This window comes from Colius striatus, chromosome 19 (genome assembly GCF_028858725.1).
Source record: "Colius striatus isolate bColStr4 chromosome 19, bColStr4.1.hap1, whole genome shotgun sequence".
NCBI classification, from domain to species: domain Eukaryota; kingdom Metazoa; phylum Chordata; class Aves; order Coliiformes; family Coliidae; genus Colius; species Colius striatus.
In genome coordinates this window covers 4457748-4473643 of record NC_084777.1, presented here as the reverse complement: position 1 = coordinate 4473643, position 15896 = coordinate 4457748, and the positions used below count along the sequence as shown (strand labels likewise).

At 44.8% G+C, this 15896-nt stretch overlaps 3 protein-coding genes across 12 annotated transcripts in view; 1 reads left to right on the top strand and 2 right to left on the bottom strand.

Annotated features, from left to right (window-relative positions):
• AK8 (adenylate kinase 8) overlaps positions 1 to 9948 on the bottom strand; it is a 77608-nt gene extending 67660 nt beyond the window's left edge. For 3 of the 4 annotated variants that reach the window (XM_062011689.1, XM_062011688.1, XM_062011691.1), the window contains exon 1: positions 1367 to 1453. In XM_062011689.1, the coding sequence (XP_061867673.1) occupies positions 1367 to 1444 (78 nt within the window). In that variant the 5' untranslated portion in view covers positions 1445 to 1453. Of the gene's footprint in view, positions 1 to 1366; positions 1454 to 9884 lie in introns of those variants that run through there. The other variant, XM_062011690.1, reaches the window with a different exon arrangement.
• Positions 2346 to 6958, top strand: SPACA9 (sperm acrosome associated 9). Of its 2 annotated transcripts, XM_062011780.1 has the most exons (4): positions 2346 to 2489; positions 4927 to 5129; positions 5303 to 5450; positions 6899 to 6958. In XM_062011780.1, exons 1-4 carry the CDS (start codon positions 2346 to 2348, stop codon positions 6905 to 6907), a joined length of 504 nt encoding a protein of 167 aa, XP_061867764.1. In that variant the 3' UTR covers positions 6908 to 6958. The 2 variants fall into 2 exon arrangements, with proteins under 2 accessions (XP_061867764.1, XP_010197880.2); XM_010199578.2 differs by lacking the exon at positions 6899 to 6958 and having other exon boundaries at positions 5303 to 5723.
• Positions 9949 to 10000: 52 nt separating the features above from the next.
• Positions 10001 to 15896, bottom strand: part of TSC1 (TSC complex subunit 1) — a 28227-nt gene continuing 22331 nt past the window's right edge. For all 6 annotated transcript variants that reach the window (XM_062011678.1, XM_062011680.1, XM_062011676.1 and 3 more), the window contains 4 exons: positions 15297 to 15419; positions 14104 to 14291; positions 13841 to 14002; positions 10001 to 13069 (listed from right to left, as the gene is read on the bottom strand). In XM_062011678.1, the coding sequence (XP_061867662.1) occupies positions 12583 to 13069; positions 13841 to 14002; positions 14104 to 14291; positions 15297 to 15419 (960 nt within the window). In that variant the 3' untranslated portion in view covers positions 10001 to 12582. The remainder of the gene's footprint in view (positions 13070 to 13840; positions 14003 to 14103; positions 14292 to 15296; positions 15420 to 15896) is intronic.

Genomic DNA, 15896 nt, shown 5'->3' with positions numbered 1-15896 from the left:
TTTATTTAAACTAAGAAGTGTGGATTTGGCACGATGATTATCACCAGCTTTTAAAAAAAATCACAGGAAAATCTGGTCTTACTGTGATTCAAAATTGTTCAGGCTGACAGTGGCTGATACTTTCCCTGTTTCATGCCCAAGCCCTACCAGCATTTCTGTTTTATTCTGTTCTGCTATGCTCAGCTGAATCTCACAAGAGCAGTTCTGTTAATCTCTGGGGGAGGTTCACATTCTGGGTCTCATGTTTTAGGTTTCACATTTGTAGGTTTGTAAATGTTTCCATTTAGGACAGTAATTTCAAGCTGTGTTTGTTTGCACTATTATGTTGTTGGAATTGAGGCTTGAAATGAAAACAAGTCTGTAAGTAAATCTCAGAAGCATTTTATGTAACGTGAGGTCCTGCAGCTGCAGTCACCAACTCATGACATGCAAAACACGGTATTTCCATAAACACCCCACAAACATTATGCCACGTTGGTCATACTAAATGGCCAAGAGTTTCATGGGAAAAAAAAAAGGAGCAAAAAAAACCCCCACCAAAATAAGCATTTGTGTGTTTTCCAGTGAGATTTGAAAACATAAAAAGGCCTTATAACAGGCAGAGCTCTGTGAGCAGTGGTACACAAGGGAGTCTCTCTTAAGTTCTCATATCAGAACAGCACCAGAATATTTAGTTCCTCGCACAAACCTCCACCTGTTCGATAAAAGCGCTTCTTCCAAACTTACAGAACAGACCTTTCTTTAAGGCAGGGAAACTAATCTTGCTGTTTACTGATATCACAGCGATGTCAGAAGTGTACCTTTTAATTTTTGACACACATCTCCATGGAAATGCCACACCGGTGGCAGAAGAAACAATTTTAACCGGATAATGATGATAAAGGAGCGGCAACGCGCGAGTTACCTCACCGGCCCCTCACCCAGGACGGGTAAACTCTTCATCTCGGGTTTTCCCGCACTTAATTTGCCACAGCCTCCTCCTTCTCCTCCTTCTGCCCAACCTGCCTTTCCTTTCCCGGCCTCAACACCTTTTTTTCACAGGCTGCTACCTTCTTCCGCAAAATATTACATGTCTGCGCCTCAGCAGTTGCCAGGCTGCTATTAAAGTACGAAGAGAGCTCGGTGCCAGTGGACCTTCCCCCACACGGGAGAGCCGGCCGCAGCGCTGCCCCCTCGGACGAGCCTTCTCGCGGCTGCCCAGGCCGGGCTCGAGCCCCGGCTGAGGGCGAGGGGAAACCGGGCATTTCCCGGGGCCAGGCTGGCGCTCGCAGTTGCACCTCACGCTCTCGCCTGGCCACCCCCGCGCTCCGGAGGGGATGTGGGGAGAGTCCTCGAGGTACCCCGGGTGCCACCGCCGCCCGTTCACCTGAAAGAGACGGAAGACCTCCCGCTCCTCCGCGTAAGTGCCCAGCGGCAGCGGCCACGGTCGGGCGGGGGCGTCCATGGCCGCCCCTAGCAACCAGGCCCGCCGCCGCGTTGCTATGGGGCGTCATCACCGCGCGACGCGTGACGGGCCCGCCCCACTCACGGGACGACACCGACCGGCGACGCGCCCCGCCCCCGGGGAGGTGGTGTGTGACGGCGGCGCGGTTGCCACGGAGACGGCGGCGCGGTTGCCACGGAGACGGCGTTGCGGCGGGAGGTGGCGGCCGCTCCCCGCCGGGCCCCTGTCCGCACCCGCGCTGCGCCGCCCGCTAGGAGCCGCGGGGCTCGCGGAGCTGCCGGGCGTCAACAGGCGACGCTCCGCCATCCCCGGGCAGCCGGACAGGGCTGGTGGGTGTCCTGCGGGCAGGGACGGGGGTGGCTGCAGGAGAGGGCAGCGCAGGGGAAATTCGTCCCCTCGGCAGCCCCGCTCGGGCGAGCAGGGATGGGGGTTAACTACGGCTCCGGGCCGCCCCGGCTCCGGCACGATATACGGCCCGCCGAGCTGGCTTCGGTTAATGTTAGAGTCTTTAAGCCACTTGGGCACTAGTTTTACACCGGGTAAGAGAAGCGGCGTGTCCCTTCGGTCCTTTCACGGCGGTGTGTGTGATGCATTGCCACATTATGTTTACAATAGACCCACTAGGGTTTATGGCAGCTGATTGTCAGTGGCCCCCTCGGGGTTCTCTACCTCTTTTTGCAGCATCATTACTACCTCATTGACTTACTGCTTGGGGCTCTGGGACTGCAGAGCTTTGACGCAGTATATCTTCCCTTTTTTCCTTCTCTTTTTTTTTTGTAAAGTTTTTTTCCACTAACCCCCACCATTCCAGCTGAGGTGAAAGACAGAATTACATTTACAGAGCTGCACCCTTTCTACAGAGTAGCTTTCCTTCTCTCCCAAAATCCAGGAGGGTGAAAACATGGATGAGGTAAAGGAGGCTCTGAGACACATAGAGCAGAACTACAAGCTCTTCCTGCAGCAGCAGTTTACATTCATCAGAGCACTGCAACACACCCGAGAGAATGCGTACGACACAATCAGACCTGTGGCCAGCATCAGTCAGGTACAAAGCTTTCAGCACAAAGCTCTCTGCCAGCGAGCACAGGGACCACCACATTGCTGTTGCACACTCAGGTCTAATTCAGGGAAGAAAAAATGTTTTTACTAAGGGAAGATGTACAAAAACTCTCCATCTGTGTACAACTCTGCAAACTCGTGGCAAAAGATTAAGTAGGGCAGAGAAATATCTGTGTTAGGTCCTTCCATTTACACAGAAGGAGTTTTATTGCTGAGCATCACTTTATGATTTAGTTTAACACCATCATTTCACTGCTGAGGCAAAGCCAGAAATGGAGAGTACAAGAAAACAATCAAACCAACCCTCCTTCCCCAGCCACACATGGAATCTGTAATCCTTAACTTGTAGTAACCAGCATGCTTGCCTCTTCCCCCTGGTATTGGTGTTGCTGTATCTTTCTATAGTGCTTATTAAAAATAATGGCTGTGTTACAGAGGTAGGATGATGGATTGAGTGAGGGCTGAAAGTCCCAAGTGGGAGAGGGGTTTGCTAGACTAGTAAGTGAATTGTCTTGGAATTTTTATAACATGGGATGTTTTAAGTAGTGCAAAGAACTTAGACCACCTGCAGACAGAGGGGGAAGAAAAATCTAAGTGAAATTAGAATTGTGGATTTGAGACTGCAGAATCAAGCACAAAACCCAGATGCATGCCAAAGCTGGAGTGAAAGCCAAGCTGTTATTAGACTTAGGACACAGAAGTGAGCAAGCTGTCTTTTCTAAGGGCTGCCTTTCTCTTATAGAAGGGAGCTTTGCTCACTACACTGAAGAAGATCGTGACAGACATTATCCTGAGCCACTTTTTTTTTTCCCAGAAATAGGCACTGGGATTTTGTACAACATTATGCTGGTTGTAAAAGTGACACTATTTCAGTGGTGCTGAGCAAGCTGAGACTCTAGAGCTGACTTGACTGCCAGCTTTCTTTGCATGTAAACATAGGCACCACAGAAAAAAACATATTGCACTTGAAAGTGGCTGCATTTCTAACCCTTAAAAGTTGTCTGTGGTGGCATTTTTAGTGTTGAATGAAGACATTTCTCAGAGAAAACAGGACAGCATAGTAAGGCGGAAAGGTCAAAGAGCACACCAGAGTCAGGAAACAGGAACAGCTTCTTAAAGACTTCTACATGCAGGAAGGTATAAAGTCAAATCTCAAGTAGTTTTGTGAGACAAGCTCCTCAATCATCACTTCAGCCAGAGATTCCCTGTGCCACAGAGCCTGGCTGTGGTGGGGACATTGGCTGAGTGTTGGGTCTGTCCATGAACTCCTCTGGCTGCAGCTCAGCTGCTCTTCAGCAGTTTGCTAAGGCAGAGCTGGGCAGCCCTTGCACACCGTGGTTCCTGTAGTCTTGGTCCCCATCCTAGTTACACAGGTGCATTAACTCTCTGTGTTGATGGGGAGAAAAATAAGTCCTGTTATCCCATCGGTGAACATCCAAGCTAAAATACTATTCTCTTTAGGACTATTTCTGCTCACAGCAGCAATAAAAAATCCTGCCACTCACATGGACACAACACTCAGTGAACAGTGTAGAAAGAGAATCTGTAGTGGAAGTGGACCCATAGGGGCTATTTTTTATTTTTCTTACAAACCTGCTGAGAATTTGCCCAAGCACATAGCATGGCTTTTCTGTATGCAGCTACTGTATCAGTGTTGGAAGAGCTACTTCGTTGTCTTGAAATCTTACAGAAAGCAGTGAAGGTGTTAGAGTCCAGCTATGACTGCCAACCAGCCACTCAGTATTTTCTATTCTGACCACTCACGTCTGAAGTGCTTATAAATTCTTCACAGAAGATACCTAATCTCTTGGCATAACGTTTCATCACGCATTGCCCTTCTCTCTGAGTAACAAAAAAGCTCTAGGCAAATAGGGAATGCCATTACTATAAGAGTTTAGTAAGGACAATTTAGGTTAAATGGGTTTGGTTTGCAGTCACATTTAGTGGTGCCAAATAAAGAACCACAAAAGAATGAATGATGCAAGCACATCACTCCAAAGCGGTCCCAGTTTGGTCACTGCCCTGCACTGCCCTGGCAGCTGGGGCAGTAGCAGAGGGTGTTCTACTCTGAGTCTGGGCAGACAGAAAATCCTGCACACACTGAACCTGTTTTCTGGTAGATGCAGCAGAGCTGTGTTTTTCACCATAGTATTCCTCCACTTTCGTCAAAGAGGGAGGAAAGCTCACTGGTGTGCTGATGAGCAGATCTGTTACCCCAGCTGCCTTCAGTCATTAAGAATGACAAGCAAACTGTTCAGGCATGCTCTAGAAATCTTACTGCCCATCATGGTACTGCAGTTTCCATAGTGGCTCACACCTGCAGAATCACAAGAGAAAGCAGCTTCTCACCACTAACCTGAGCAACTTCACAGTGTTAAGTTCAGCGTAATTTAACATGCATGACTATCTTTTCCCACATACAGGTACAGTCCTACATGGACCATTACTGTAACAATTCCACAGACTGGCGTATCCTCAACATGTTCCTAAACATCTGCAATGATCTAAGCAAGCTCTGCCACAAGCTGGAAACCATCTATTCTAGTGACAACATAACCAATAGCATTTTGGAGAGATGTAAGCTGCTCCTTAGCCACAGCAATGATCTGAGCAGCATCCGAGCTAGGTAGGTGTCTTTTCTGAGATGAGTGTCAATGCTGGGGGACTGTCTTTTTTGGTTTGGGGAAATGGATGGCTATGCATTTCTGCTCTGCCCAGAGGGTTTCAGGGTAACTGTGTGGGTGCTTCTGGTTTCCTTTGCTGGAACAACTCTGCCAGTTGTTTCCTTCTTTCCCTCAGATATCCCCATGATACTGTGAATCACCTGAGCTGTGATGAAGCAAAGAATCATTATGGAGGTGTGGTGAGCCTCATCCCTATCGTTCTAGACTGCATGAAGGAATGGGTAGCCCACACTGAGAAGCTGCCACAGCAAGTGCTATATAATGTGAGTGGTGGAAGTGCTGTCTCTGAGAAGAGGGCACCCCAGGATACACCAGCTAACACACCCATTTTCCACATCCCATCTTCTGTGCAACTTGAACCTCAGACCTCAATTAGGAACAAAGATAACGTACCAGTGCAGGGGAGTAAGCGTGTCTGGAAGAAGCACCTCAATGGCACAGAAAATCACAGGGGGAAATGTAAAGGTCCCTGGAAGCCACCGGGGAGACATGCCTTTTAAAGGATCAAAGTTCTTACATCTTCTGCTCACCACCTTTAATCAGATGAAAGACAGTGAAATGAATACTAGAGATCGTTCCTATTCAAGTACACTTTCTGAAGAGTTAGCCCTGTAAACCACCTTTGAACAGATACATACTCTCAGCCTTGCTGATGTTCCCACTGTCCTTACAGTCATCTCAATAGAAGAGGCTGTGGTTCCCTTGACAAGCACTGCAGTGAGAGCAGGGAACAGTCAGGAGTAATCAGCTTCTAATCACTCAGATACAAATCTCAAGCAAGCTACTTTAAATGGGATTTTACACTTTCTCCAACTTCTGAGGAACACCACCCACTCACTAAAGCCAGAGGCGTAAAGAACCTGCATGTCTGAAGGACATGACACAGAGCAGCAAAGGCCTCTCATTATGGATTCAGACATGTGTTTGAGATTTGGACTTATCCCTGAATTTCCCTCATCTCCACTGAAATTGTCTAGTTATTTGGATGAAAGAATCAAAGTCTGCAGGACACTAACAACATCTCCCTTACATGCCACTGGCTACAGAAAGGTCAGCATGCTTTAGCTGCATCAGCTGTGCTCTGTGGCATCCTTCTTGCTGGTATACACCACTCAGAACATCTTCCCCTCACACCTGTTTGACTCTTTTGCTGTCAGAGTTAGAGATGGAAAGGAGAACAAACTTCTATTTGCACTTAGTTTGGTGTATTGATGATATCCGAACTTGGATAGAACATTCCTGTCCTCCTCTGAACTTTGCAAAGCTAACAAAGTAGTTTCTAGTTGACATAATTCATAGGAACATGGTGAGAGCAGAGAGAGAAAGAAAGCTGTGCCATTTTCAGATTATTCCTTTTCTAACTGCAAGTTAAAATGTCTGTGCTTTCCCCTTTATGACAAATCTGGCTTGCCTAGCTTTCAAGGATGTTGTGAGGCTTAGTTCATTAAAACTCCCAGGCATTTAAAACAGTCTCATGCTGCTTTGTAACAGCATTTTGCAATTCCAGCACAGAGATTTTATAACAGCACTGAAAACAGCTTTCTTTCCAGCCTGCTTAGGGAGAGCCAGAGGAGTGCCAGGCTCTCCCCCTTCTCTGGAGCCAAAACACATTTTTGATGGGGCTTTTATTTAAGTTTATAGTTAATGGTGCTTATGACCTCACTAACGTGGTGTCTTCCCTGTATCTGACTGCTCTTTTCCCCTTCCGCAGGCAAATTAGCTCCTGTCCTTTGCTTCTCACAAGAAGACATTCTTGAATAAACAATTTCCCCTTGCATACCTGGCTCCGTTTGCTCATATAGTGAGAAAGCTTTTGCCTTAAGATGACCAGATTTTGGCAACAAGTAACCAAAAAAAAGAAAGAAGGGGGAATTAATACAGAGGAGGGAGCACAGGAAGGAATGATAGCTCAGATGAATCAGGACATATTTTTAAGAACATTTGTATTCCTCATATGCCACCTCCTTTTGCACTTTCTCTGCTTCCCTATCCACTTGTTCTGCAATGCAATACGTCTGCCCTCACTGGAGTAGAAGCCTATTTTTAGGAGACATCACGATCCAGCTGAACTGAACCTTGGTGAACTCAAAATGGTAATGAAACTCACTGAGGTCACACCGAGTCTCCCAGACACTACTGGGGCCACAGCTATCAGAATGTGACTGTTACCCTTCCAAGCTTTACTCCAGAGCCCTGTTGCACAGGCAGCTTCAGGCAGAGAAATCAAAGTTGCCCACAGCTGCCCTATTGTGTTTCATGCTGCAAAGACAAGTGTTCAATGACAGTTGCTGTCTTGGAAAGTTTTTCAGAAGTACATGCTACATGGACTAACAGATGACAAGTGCTGAGGACACAAGGCACACCATTCCCAAGTCTTGTTTCCAACCTTCCTCACCCTGTCATATAGTTTAAATCTGAACAAGCAGGCTGTAGTGAGACCAAAATTATCACCCAGTTTGTAGCTCACTTTGAGCTCACAGTATAGCTCAGCACAACTCACTGGTCAGGACAGTCCTGTCAAACCCTGTCTACCCTCCCAAACCTTCTGTTCAAAATACCAATGCAGCTGTCCATTCATACTTGACTAAGGTTGTGACACAAACAAGAAACAGTTCCTAAATCTTAGCAATAATTTCTAGTCTAGTTCTATCCTTTCAATCAGTACCCAGCCAAAATTTTAAGACACAGCAGAAAAAATGAGTGCATAAAACTTGCAGTCTGGCATTTGGTAATGACATGACCAGAATCTGTTGGAAGACTGCAAAGTTAGGGCTCTCAAAACCATCCAGACAAATTACTTAATTTCCATACAAGCTCTCCTCTTCCAGAGTGGATGGACACTTCAAAAGACAAAAAGCTACAGCAAGAATTGTTTTTCTCTATTACAAATCAAGCTGTTTGAAGAATTTACATAAACAGGATGTAAATGCCAAACACAGAAGTGCAATAAAGTTTTTGCTTTAGCCTCTGTGAGCATAAAATTGCCAGATACACACTCAGAACCCGGGCAGGGCTCAGACTGACTGACACAGGGATCTGCCAGGTAGGCCAGGAAATAAATGCTTTTTCACTCGGACTAGAATAGAGGTTCGGGCTGGCAGCAGATGATTTCAACACACTCTTGGAATCTGTGGGCTTTAGGTTACCCCTGTGTTCCCTGTGTTCACCGAGGGACGAACCAGGCTTTTGCCAACTTGTCATCGGGTCAAAACACTTGTTACATTAAACACCCGATTCCAGCGTCCCACCGGCCGAGAGGTCGGGGTACAGTGTCAGGGGTGCGGGTAGGCTCCCGAGGGAGCGGACGAGGGCGGCGAGGGCCGAGGCGTGTGAGGGCCGGCCTGAGGGCAGCGGGAGGCGGCAAAATGGCGGGCTGCGGGCGACCTCTACCGGCCGCGCCCGGCAACCGCGGCGGGAATGGCGGCAGCGGGGCCGCGGGGTGACCGACCCTCACGCAAAGGCGCTGAAGGGCCATGAGGGTGCTCTCGGCTGCGAGACGGACTCACGAGCAAAAACGTTTAGCCAAGGAAAGCTCCCACACACCGAAATCGTGAAGACCGTCAGTCAAAGCTACTGACAAGTAAAGTGTGTGTGAACGCTGACTCTGCTTTACTTTCCCTGCGTGTGGAATAATAACTCGGCTTCTGCTCTCGTACTAAATTACTTTGTAATCACTTAACTTTTAAAATCCACACCACTGTCCCAGCAGTTGAGTAGTTCCAATAAATCAAGATCAATCAGTAAAGGTATTTTGAATTCAGGAGATGAAACTCTTTCCCCAAATGCCTACTGAATGTTTATTAGCTCGCTTGTAAACTACCAAACATACTACTTAGGAAGGCACTTCATTTTTCCCTTCTGTACCCTGGAGGATGTACTTGTGTGGGTAATATATGTCTAATTACTTTTTTTACACTGGCACGTACAGCTTTTCAACGCTAAGCTCGTTAGGGGATATGCAAAATGGATTTCAAGTAAGGTAAAAACAAGTCCAAGTCATTTTCTGCTTTGTTTTCATTTCACTTATGCCACGCTGTAAAACTCACCTCAGTGCAGCTGGGCCCAAGTTAACCACAAGACAGTATTTACAGTACATTTTATAAAAGCTTCTCCATAAACACCTTCACTCAGCCATATTATGAACCCCACATCATCCTCTTCCACGTATTGTTCAGATTTTAAGAATTACATTCAGTCCTTCACTGCTGAGGTTCATCTCAATGTCTAAATTGATTTGAGTGACTTTTCAAGTATTTCAGGAAACAAAAATCAGTGAGAAAAAAGAAACAACACACGAGAACATTACTCTGCTAGTGAAAAAGCCCCCAAGTCCTCCTTTGGATAGACAAACTGTCCTCCTGCATGCACAGCAACTCTTGAGAAAGGTACAGGAAAGGATGTCATCAGGCACAGGATGAGCCTGCCAGTTTCTGACAGTGTCCCAAGCTTTGCAAACAAGTCTTTGGCATTTTCAGCTATTAATTTGTCTAATTGCTGTGTGGTCTCTAGATTACACAACAATGCCATGCAGAAAGTCAATACACAGATCTGCAGTACTGTTGTTTGCAGGTAATCTGTGGATTATACCAGCACGTCCTCACCGTTTGTTTCTCACAGAAGAAAAAAGGCTTTGGCTCCATTCAGAAAAATCAGATCCTAACAACGAAACCCATGCAAAAAGGTGCAGAACCACTTACCTGGCTCTGTAATTTGCAGACCATGGAAGATGTTTCAATACTGAGCTTTTCTGCATCTTTTGTCTTGGTGTAGCTCAGCCCCAAAGGAGTCAGCTTGCAGGGAATGTAACAGAGAGTAGTGCAAAACAATACATTTTATTTGTTCACAGTTAAACACAAGCAACTGCCTTGACATTTTAGAACATTCTAATGAGGACAGCAAAACCTCCTTTTGGTTTAAGTTCTCTTTAGCTTACGATTGTACCATTTCCTCGTATTTCATATTTATGGCATTTAATGTGGATTGTTTAACATGCTTACAAAGAGCGAGGCAGGGAACAGATTAACTTGACAAAGACAGCAATTTTAGATTTAACTAAAAGCAGTCAGTTAAAAAAAACCAAATCTGTTTCCACTTCACTGATGGGACCCCTTCAAACAAACTGCAAGTTAACTACATACAGCAGATCCATGATTTGTAGACTTACAAAAGAAAAAAATGGCAAAATTTGTTCCTCCATAATCTTTGTGGTCCATAAACAAACCTAAAGTGGTTTCCATTACTATCCCAGTGCTAAAATCCTTTTAAAAAAAGAAGACAAAAGCCACCTTATCACTGAGCTTGCATTACCGCCAGGGCAACCGTCTCTCCTCAGAACATGGGATATACACAAAATACTCTTCTGGGCTGGGCAAAGCAGGATGGGTGGGTGGGTGAGCTCCTCCAACACAAGGGCACCCAGTGGCTGTGAGCCCCTCGAGGGTCACGTGCCAACCGTTCACTCCTGGGGCTGCCACCTGGTGAGGCAAGGGGCAGGAAACCTCCAAATCTGACCGAAACACACGCTACCACGTTTGCTACCGCTAAGTCTTAGAAAGCCTATAGACATGTCGACAAAACCAGTCTGTCACTTACAACCAACTCTCTATTTTCTATTCCATGCAGATTCAAGCTTTGACAAAATCAGTGAAGTTCACCTGTACTTTCAGCGCTAGGACTGACCAACCGAAAGGACACTGAGAATAATTTTGACAGGCAGAAATGTATTTAGACCCTAGGTGTTCTGGAAAAAGTGGAAGTGGGAGGAAAAATACTGTAAGACACTAGTTAGCATGTTGCCAGCCGCTCTGACAGAGTCTTGTTCCTATTTGGGTTAAGAAGGGATTTGAACTACAAGTGCAAGTGTACTTGGACTTGATTTATATGTGAGATAATTCTTAAAGAGCAGCTGCCACCCACAAAATGTTTAAGAGGCCACATGTGATGCAGGGTAACTGTGAAGCCTGATATATCTAACCATGCCTGGACCCTGACATGTCTAACATTTAAAACGAGCACACTGCCTTCCTAACAGCAGACTCTGTTCTGTCATGAAGGAGACTGAGTCTGACCACTGACAAGCCCTGATTTCACACTCCTCCTTCACAGAAGGCTCACCATTGGCTTAAAACATGATTAATAAAGAAAAGATTCACGGCAGGATTCTGATTCTCAGTTTGAGCAGGCTTCCTCCTCACACACATCTTCCGAGGAAACAGGATGAGGGTGAAGAGGAGATACCCAAGACCCAAATTAACACAGCTGAGCTGAAAAATGCGCAGCAGTCTGAGCAGAGGAGCACTCAAAGGAAATTGTATTCTGTAAGTCAAGCCTGAGAAAGTATTCCCAGGAAGAATTAAGCTGATCTCTTGGACTCAAGAACACAGTGGGGTCCTGCTCAAACTAGGAACAGAGACTAGAACTATAAAGGAGGGTCAGGCAGCACAAGTATTTCCCTGATTAGAGAACCAAATGCTCTTCTGCCAATCTCTCTAAGCTTGCAGTTCTACATACACACTCTGCACACTCTCACAACCGGTGTGAAGCTTTCCCTTCCCTCTTCTTCCACCTCAACTGCTTTCCCATATGACCCAGTCCGAGGTCAATACCAGTCTGTCAGGCAAACACTTAAAATACCAAAGAGATCAGAAGCTAGTGTTTTAACGAGTCTTCAGTGTATATGGTCTCTTCTGCATTACAAGCTCCAAGTCCTTCTCAAGTGTCTGTTCCAATATAACTTTCCAGGAAATGTTAAGGACAATATAAACAATGATCATGAATTAGGGTGAATAAATCATTGTGCAGAGGTACACTGTTCTTTAAACATTTAGGTATTCAGAGTCCAACTTAATGAAGGGCTCTGAGGGATGTGGGACAGTGGACAGGCAAAACAGAGACCCCTTAGATGAATGCACTAGAAATTCTAGTGCTGCTTCTTTCCAGGATGAAAGCAACCAAAGTCACCCAGACAGGAAGCACAATTAACTGCTCTGAATTGGAAGCTTGCAAGGAAATACAAAGCATTCATAGGAGACTCACAAATGTTAATTTGGCCTCATATTGCACTCAAGTTCATAAACGCAGCCACTCAACTGGGGACAGGGAGAAAAGAAAAATACTTGCAAATGCTACCAGTTGTCCCTTCGAATTAGTACACGCTGCTAAGGACTGAATTTGAGAAAGAAGCAAGAGCTAGGCTGGGCTTTTCAATTCCAGACCCAAAAATCCACTTTGCCTTCATTCAGCATTCTTCTTCTGTTCCTGGACATCAATCCTATTCCGCTGCATGAGCTAGCTGCTCAGACCAAAGAAACATAAAAGCTTTTAGTTAAACTTGCATTCACGCCTCCTGTTCTATGCCAAGAATATGAAAATAACACTGATTGACTATCTTCCTTTTTAACTGTGGTCATGATGAGTTTCATTGTAGTCCATGATATGAAGCTGTCCAACACTGCTTCCCTGGATCTTAGGCGAGAGGCTAAGGTTATCAGGGCTTGGAGGGGTCTTTGTCTCCATGCTTGGGTCTTTACATAGTTCAGTCTTCAGAGCATCAGAAAGCCTGTTGATGGTTATACCCTCCTCATCACACTGGCTCTCACTCTTGTTGCGAAATAATTCTCGTGCCTTCATTCCAAGGAAGCTCTTGGAGCTGGGGAGTGAACCTACAGTCAGTGGGACAGTAGTCGAGGGCTCCAGCAACACAGATGACTCCCAGCGACTGCTGAATCTCTGGTTCTGGGGTTTTTCTGGGGTGGAGAGCTCACTGCTGCTGCCACCCTTACTGCTACTGCTACCTCGAGTGCTGGGAGGTTTGGTCTCTCCATTTCTACCGATTGTTTCTTCACTGTATCCTTCCACAGTATCTTCATTACCACAGTCCAGCCTGTTTTGGAAAGACAGGGTACAGCGTCAAGGAAACAGTAGCAGCTGTTTGTAGTGGAAAGGGAAATGCTGGCAAGGCAGGTTACTTTGATTACTTTCCATTTCTACTACTGCACCTGTACTTTAACAGTTTTTGTTTCAGTTTTGTAGCAAAGCAGAAGTGACAGAAGCTGACCAGAAAATCATCACACACACAGCTTTGCAACATCCAGTGTTTTAAGACCAAAACTGACAATAATCCCAAAGCAGAAAGGACCTGGGATCCTGATCTGTTAAGGTAAAGGAAGATATCTGTACATCCTCCTTGGACTGTAGATCTTTCTTTTACCTAAGCCAAGTACAGGTGATTGCCACAGATCTGCTGGCAGTGCAAGAAATTACCTTGACACTATAGCAGAATTTGGTGCAGGAAAAAGAAAGGTATGATCTGAAGGAAAGGACAGCACTACTTAGAAGCCTTGGGGGGACACATTTAAAACAACTACTTAACAACAGTGTAATAATTCAGAAATTAAAGAGACTGGTCTATGAGACAAACCAGAGGTTTCTCAAACTTTGGGTAACAGTTTAGCTACCTAAAAAGTACTCCATGAAATTCCAGGTTTGTCAATGACTATCAGTAACCTGTGCAGAGTGCTGAAATAGTCTGTCTCTGAAAGGGGGAGTAACAGAAATATTGAAATGTTGCTCTGAGCACTAGGAGTTCCACAAGGATATCAGCTTCCAAGAAGCTGGTTACAAGTCCTGTGTATTTTACATCACCATCCCTTACCTCTCTTCTGCTGCTTCAGCTGCTTCTGTTTTATCATCTTCAAGTTTTTTCAGTAAGCTGCTCTTCTCCAGCCGGCCAAACAGATCCAAAATCTCCAGCTCAAATGCCTGTGTGATTCTTTTCTGGGCCTTATATCTACTTTCTACTGCTTGCAGCTGACCTCTGAACAGAAAGAGAAACCAAAATCCATCAGGTCCAGTGTCTCCAGATTCTGCCTCAACTATGACAGTGCACAGTTAAAATCTGACAGAGGAAATCCCTACCTTGCTTGGATTTTGACATCTTCCAGGTATTTCTTTTGCTCCAGGAAGAGGTGGTCCTTTTTAGCAAGTTGAGATTCCAGTTCAGCTATCCGTTTCTGGGAAGCATCAAGCCTTTGGCTTTGCTGTTGAACACACAGTTTTGCTTTCTCCAGTTCTTTCCGAAAAGCAGCGTGCAACATTTCAACCTCCTTGAGGGAAAGAACACAATGTTAAAGTATAATTTGATCCTGTGATATTTTTATTAATATTTAGATGTGTTTCTGATGTTATAAATAGGCACATTTTACAGCAAGATGGAATAAAAGAAGCATTTCTAAAAACAGATACAGAAAACTGGATACTCTGAGGATGTACACTATTAAGTTACTGTGAAAATAACTATACATCTCTGGAACTTATTAGCAATGTTTCTTATGAAAAGCTCTTTCAGCAAAGCAAATTTGCCAGTTCTGCATTGTATTAGGATAGACAAACTCAATTTTAAAACAATTTTTGCAACGTGACCTTCATTAAATGCCAGTAAAACTTTTTGTTGCATCTGCCTTATTATTCACCTTCTCTAATTACTTGCTCTCACGCAGGAACAGTTATAGTGTTGTGTAATTTACTTGTTTCTAATTAAAAAAATGTTTCTTTGAAGTCAGAAAGTAAAACCATATGAACCACAGAAGTTTTAGTAAAGTTAATACTAAGCCTTAATAGGAAAATGGCTGAGTAAGTAAAGTAAGACTGCTTGTTTTAAAACAGCACCTCACAAAACCCTGTAAAGTCCTGGTTAAGATCTTTCTGCAAATTCTAGCACTACTGCTCTATATTACACACTCTCACCAACAGAAAAGCCCATGTTACTTTACCAGCAATAGTCTGCTGCCAGTTATAGTAAGAGCACAGCAAAGTCTTGGCCTTTGGCAAGAAAAAAATGCTAAGAATTTACATCATGCCTAAAACTGATTTCAGGTGTACTCTAACATCCCCCTCCTTAGCTTTCAGGCACATGGCACTGAAGAGATTCCATAAACATACAGTGTACAAAAGTATCTGAACAGAAGATTAAATATGAAACATGACCCCTGAAAATCAATTTCAAAACTAAGTTAGGAGGTATTTCCTTCATCCTGAACACCAGGCTGAGAACAGCTTGATGACGACCCCAAGCAAAGTCTTCCCCAGAAAGGCCTCCTCTGCAATCATACCTTTGTAGTGTCTGTGTGCTTGTGCTGCAGCTGCTCCAGGTACAACTCATTGACTTCACCAAGAACCAGGAGCTGCCTGTTCAAGAACTCCATCTGCTGCTGCACTGATTCACTGTTGGACAGCTATAGAGAGAAAGAGACCAGAATCAAACACTGGAATGAACAGTTCAGCAAGTGAGTCAGAGGTGATAGGCATTGTGTTCACAAGGTATTTTTATACAGAAGGGAGAAAAAGACAAGAATCCAATGCAAAATAGGTACTAAGTGTTAAATAAGTAAGCTTTCATAAAGCTAGTGACAGTTCACACAGAACCTCTTCTTACAGGCATTGCTTCCCTATTTCCACTCACACAAGAAGGGCATTTAATTTCTGATATAAACCAGATCTCTAAGATGCCAGGATTTAGCAAAGCTTTAATACTAGTTCTTATTGCTCAACCAGCAAATCCCTACTGTGGAAAAAAGCTGCCAAAATGAGAAGTTTCAGAAGCCTTTGAACCAAGTTTAAAATACATTTCTCTGTGTTGTGTTTCTGCAACTAATACCAGATTCTGTGGAAGTAACCACAAGTGTCTTTCAGAACAAGAAAAAGCACCTGAT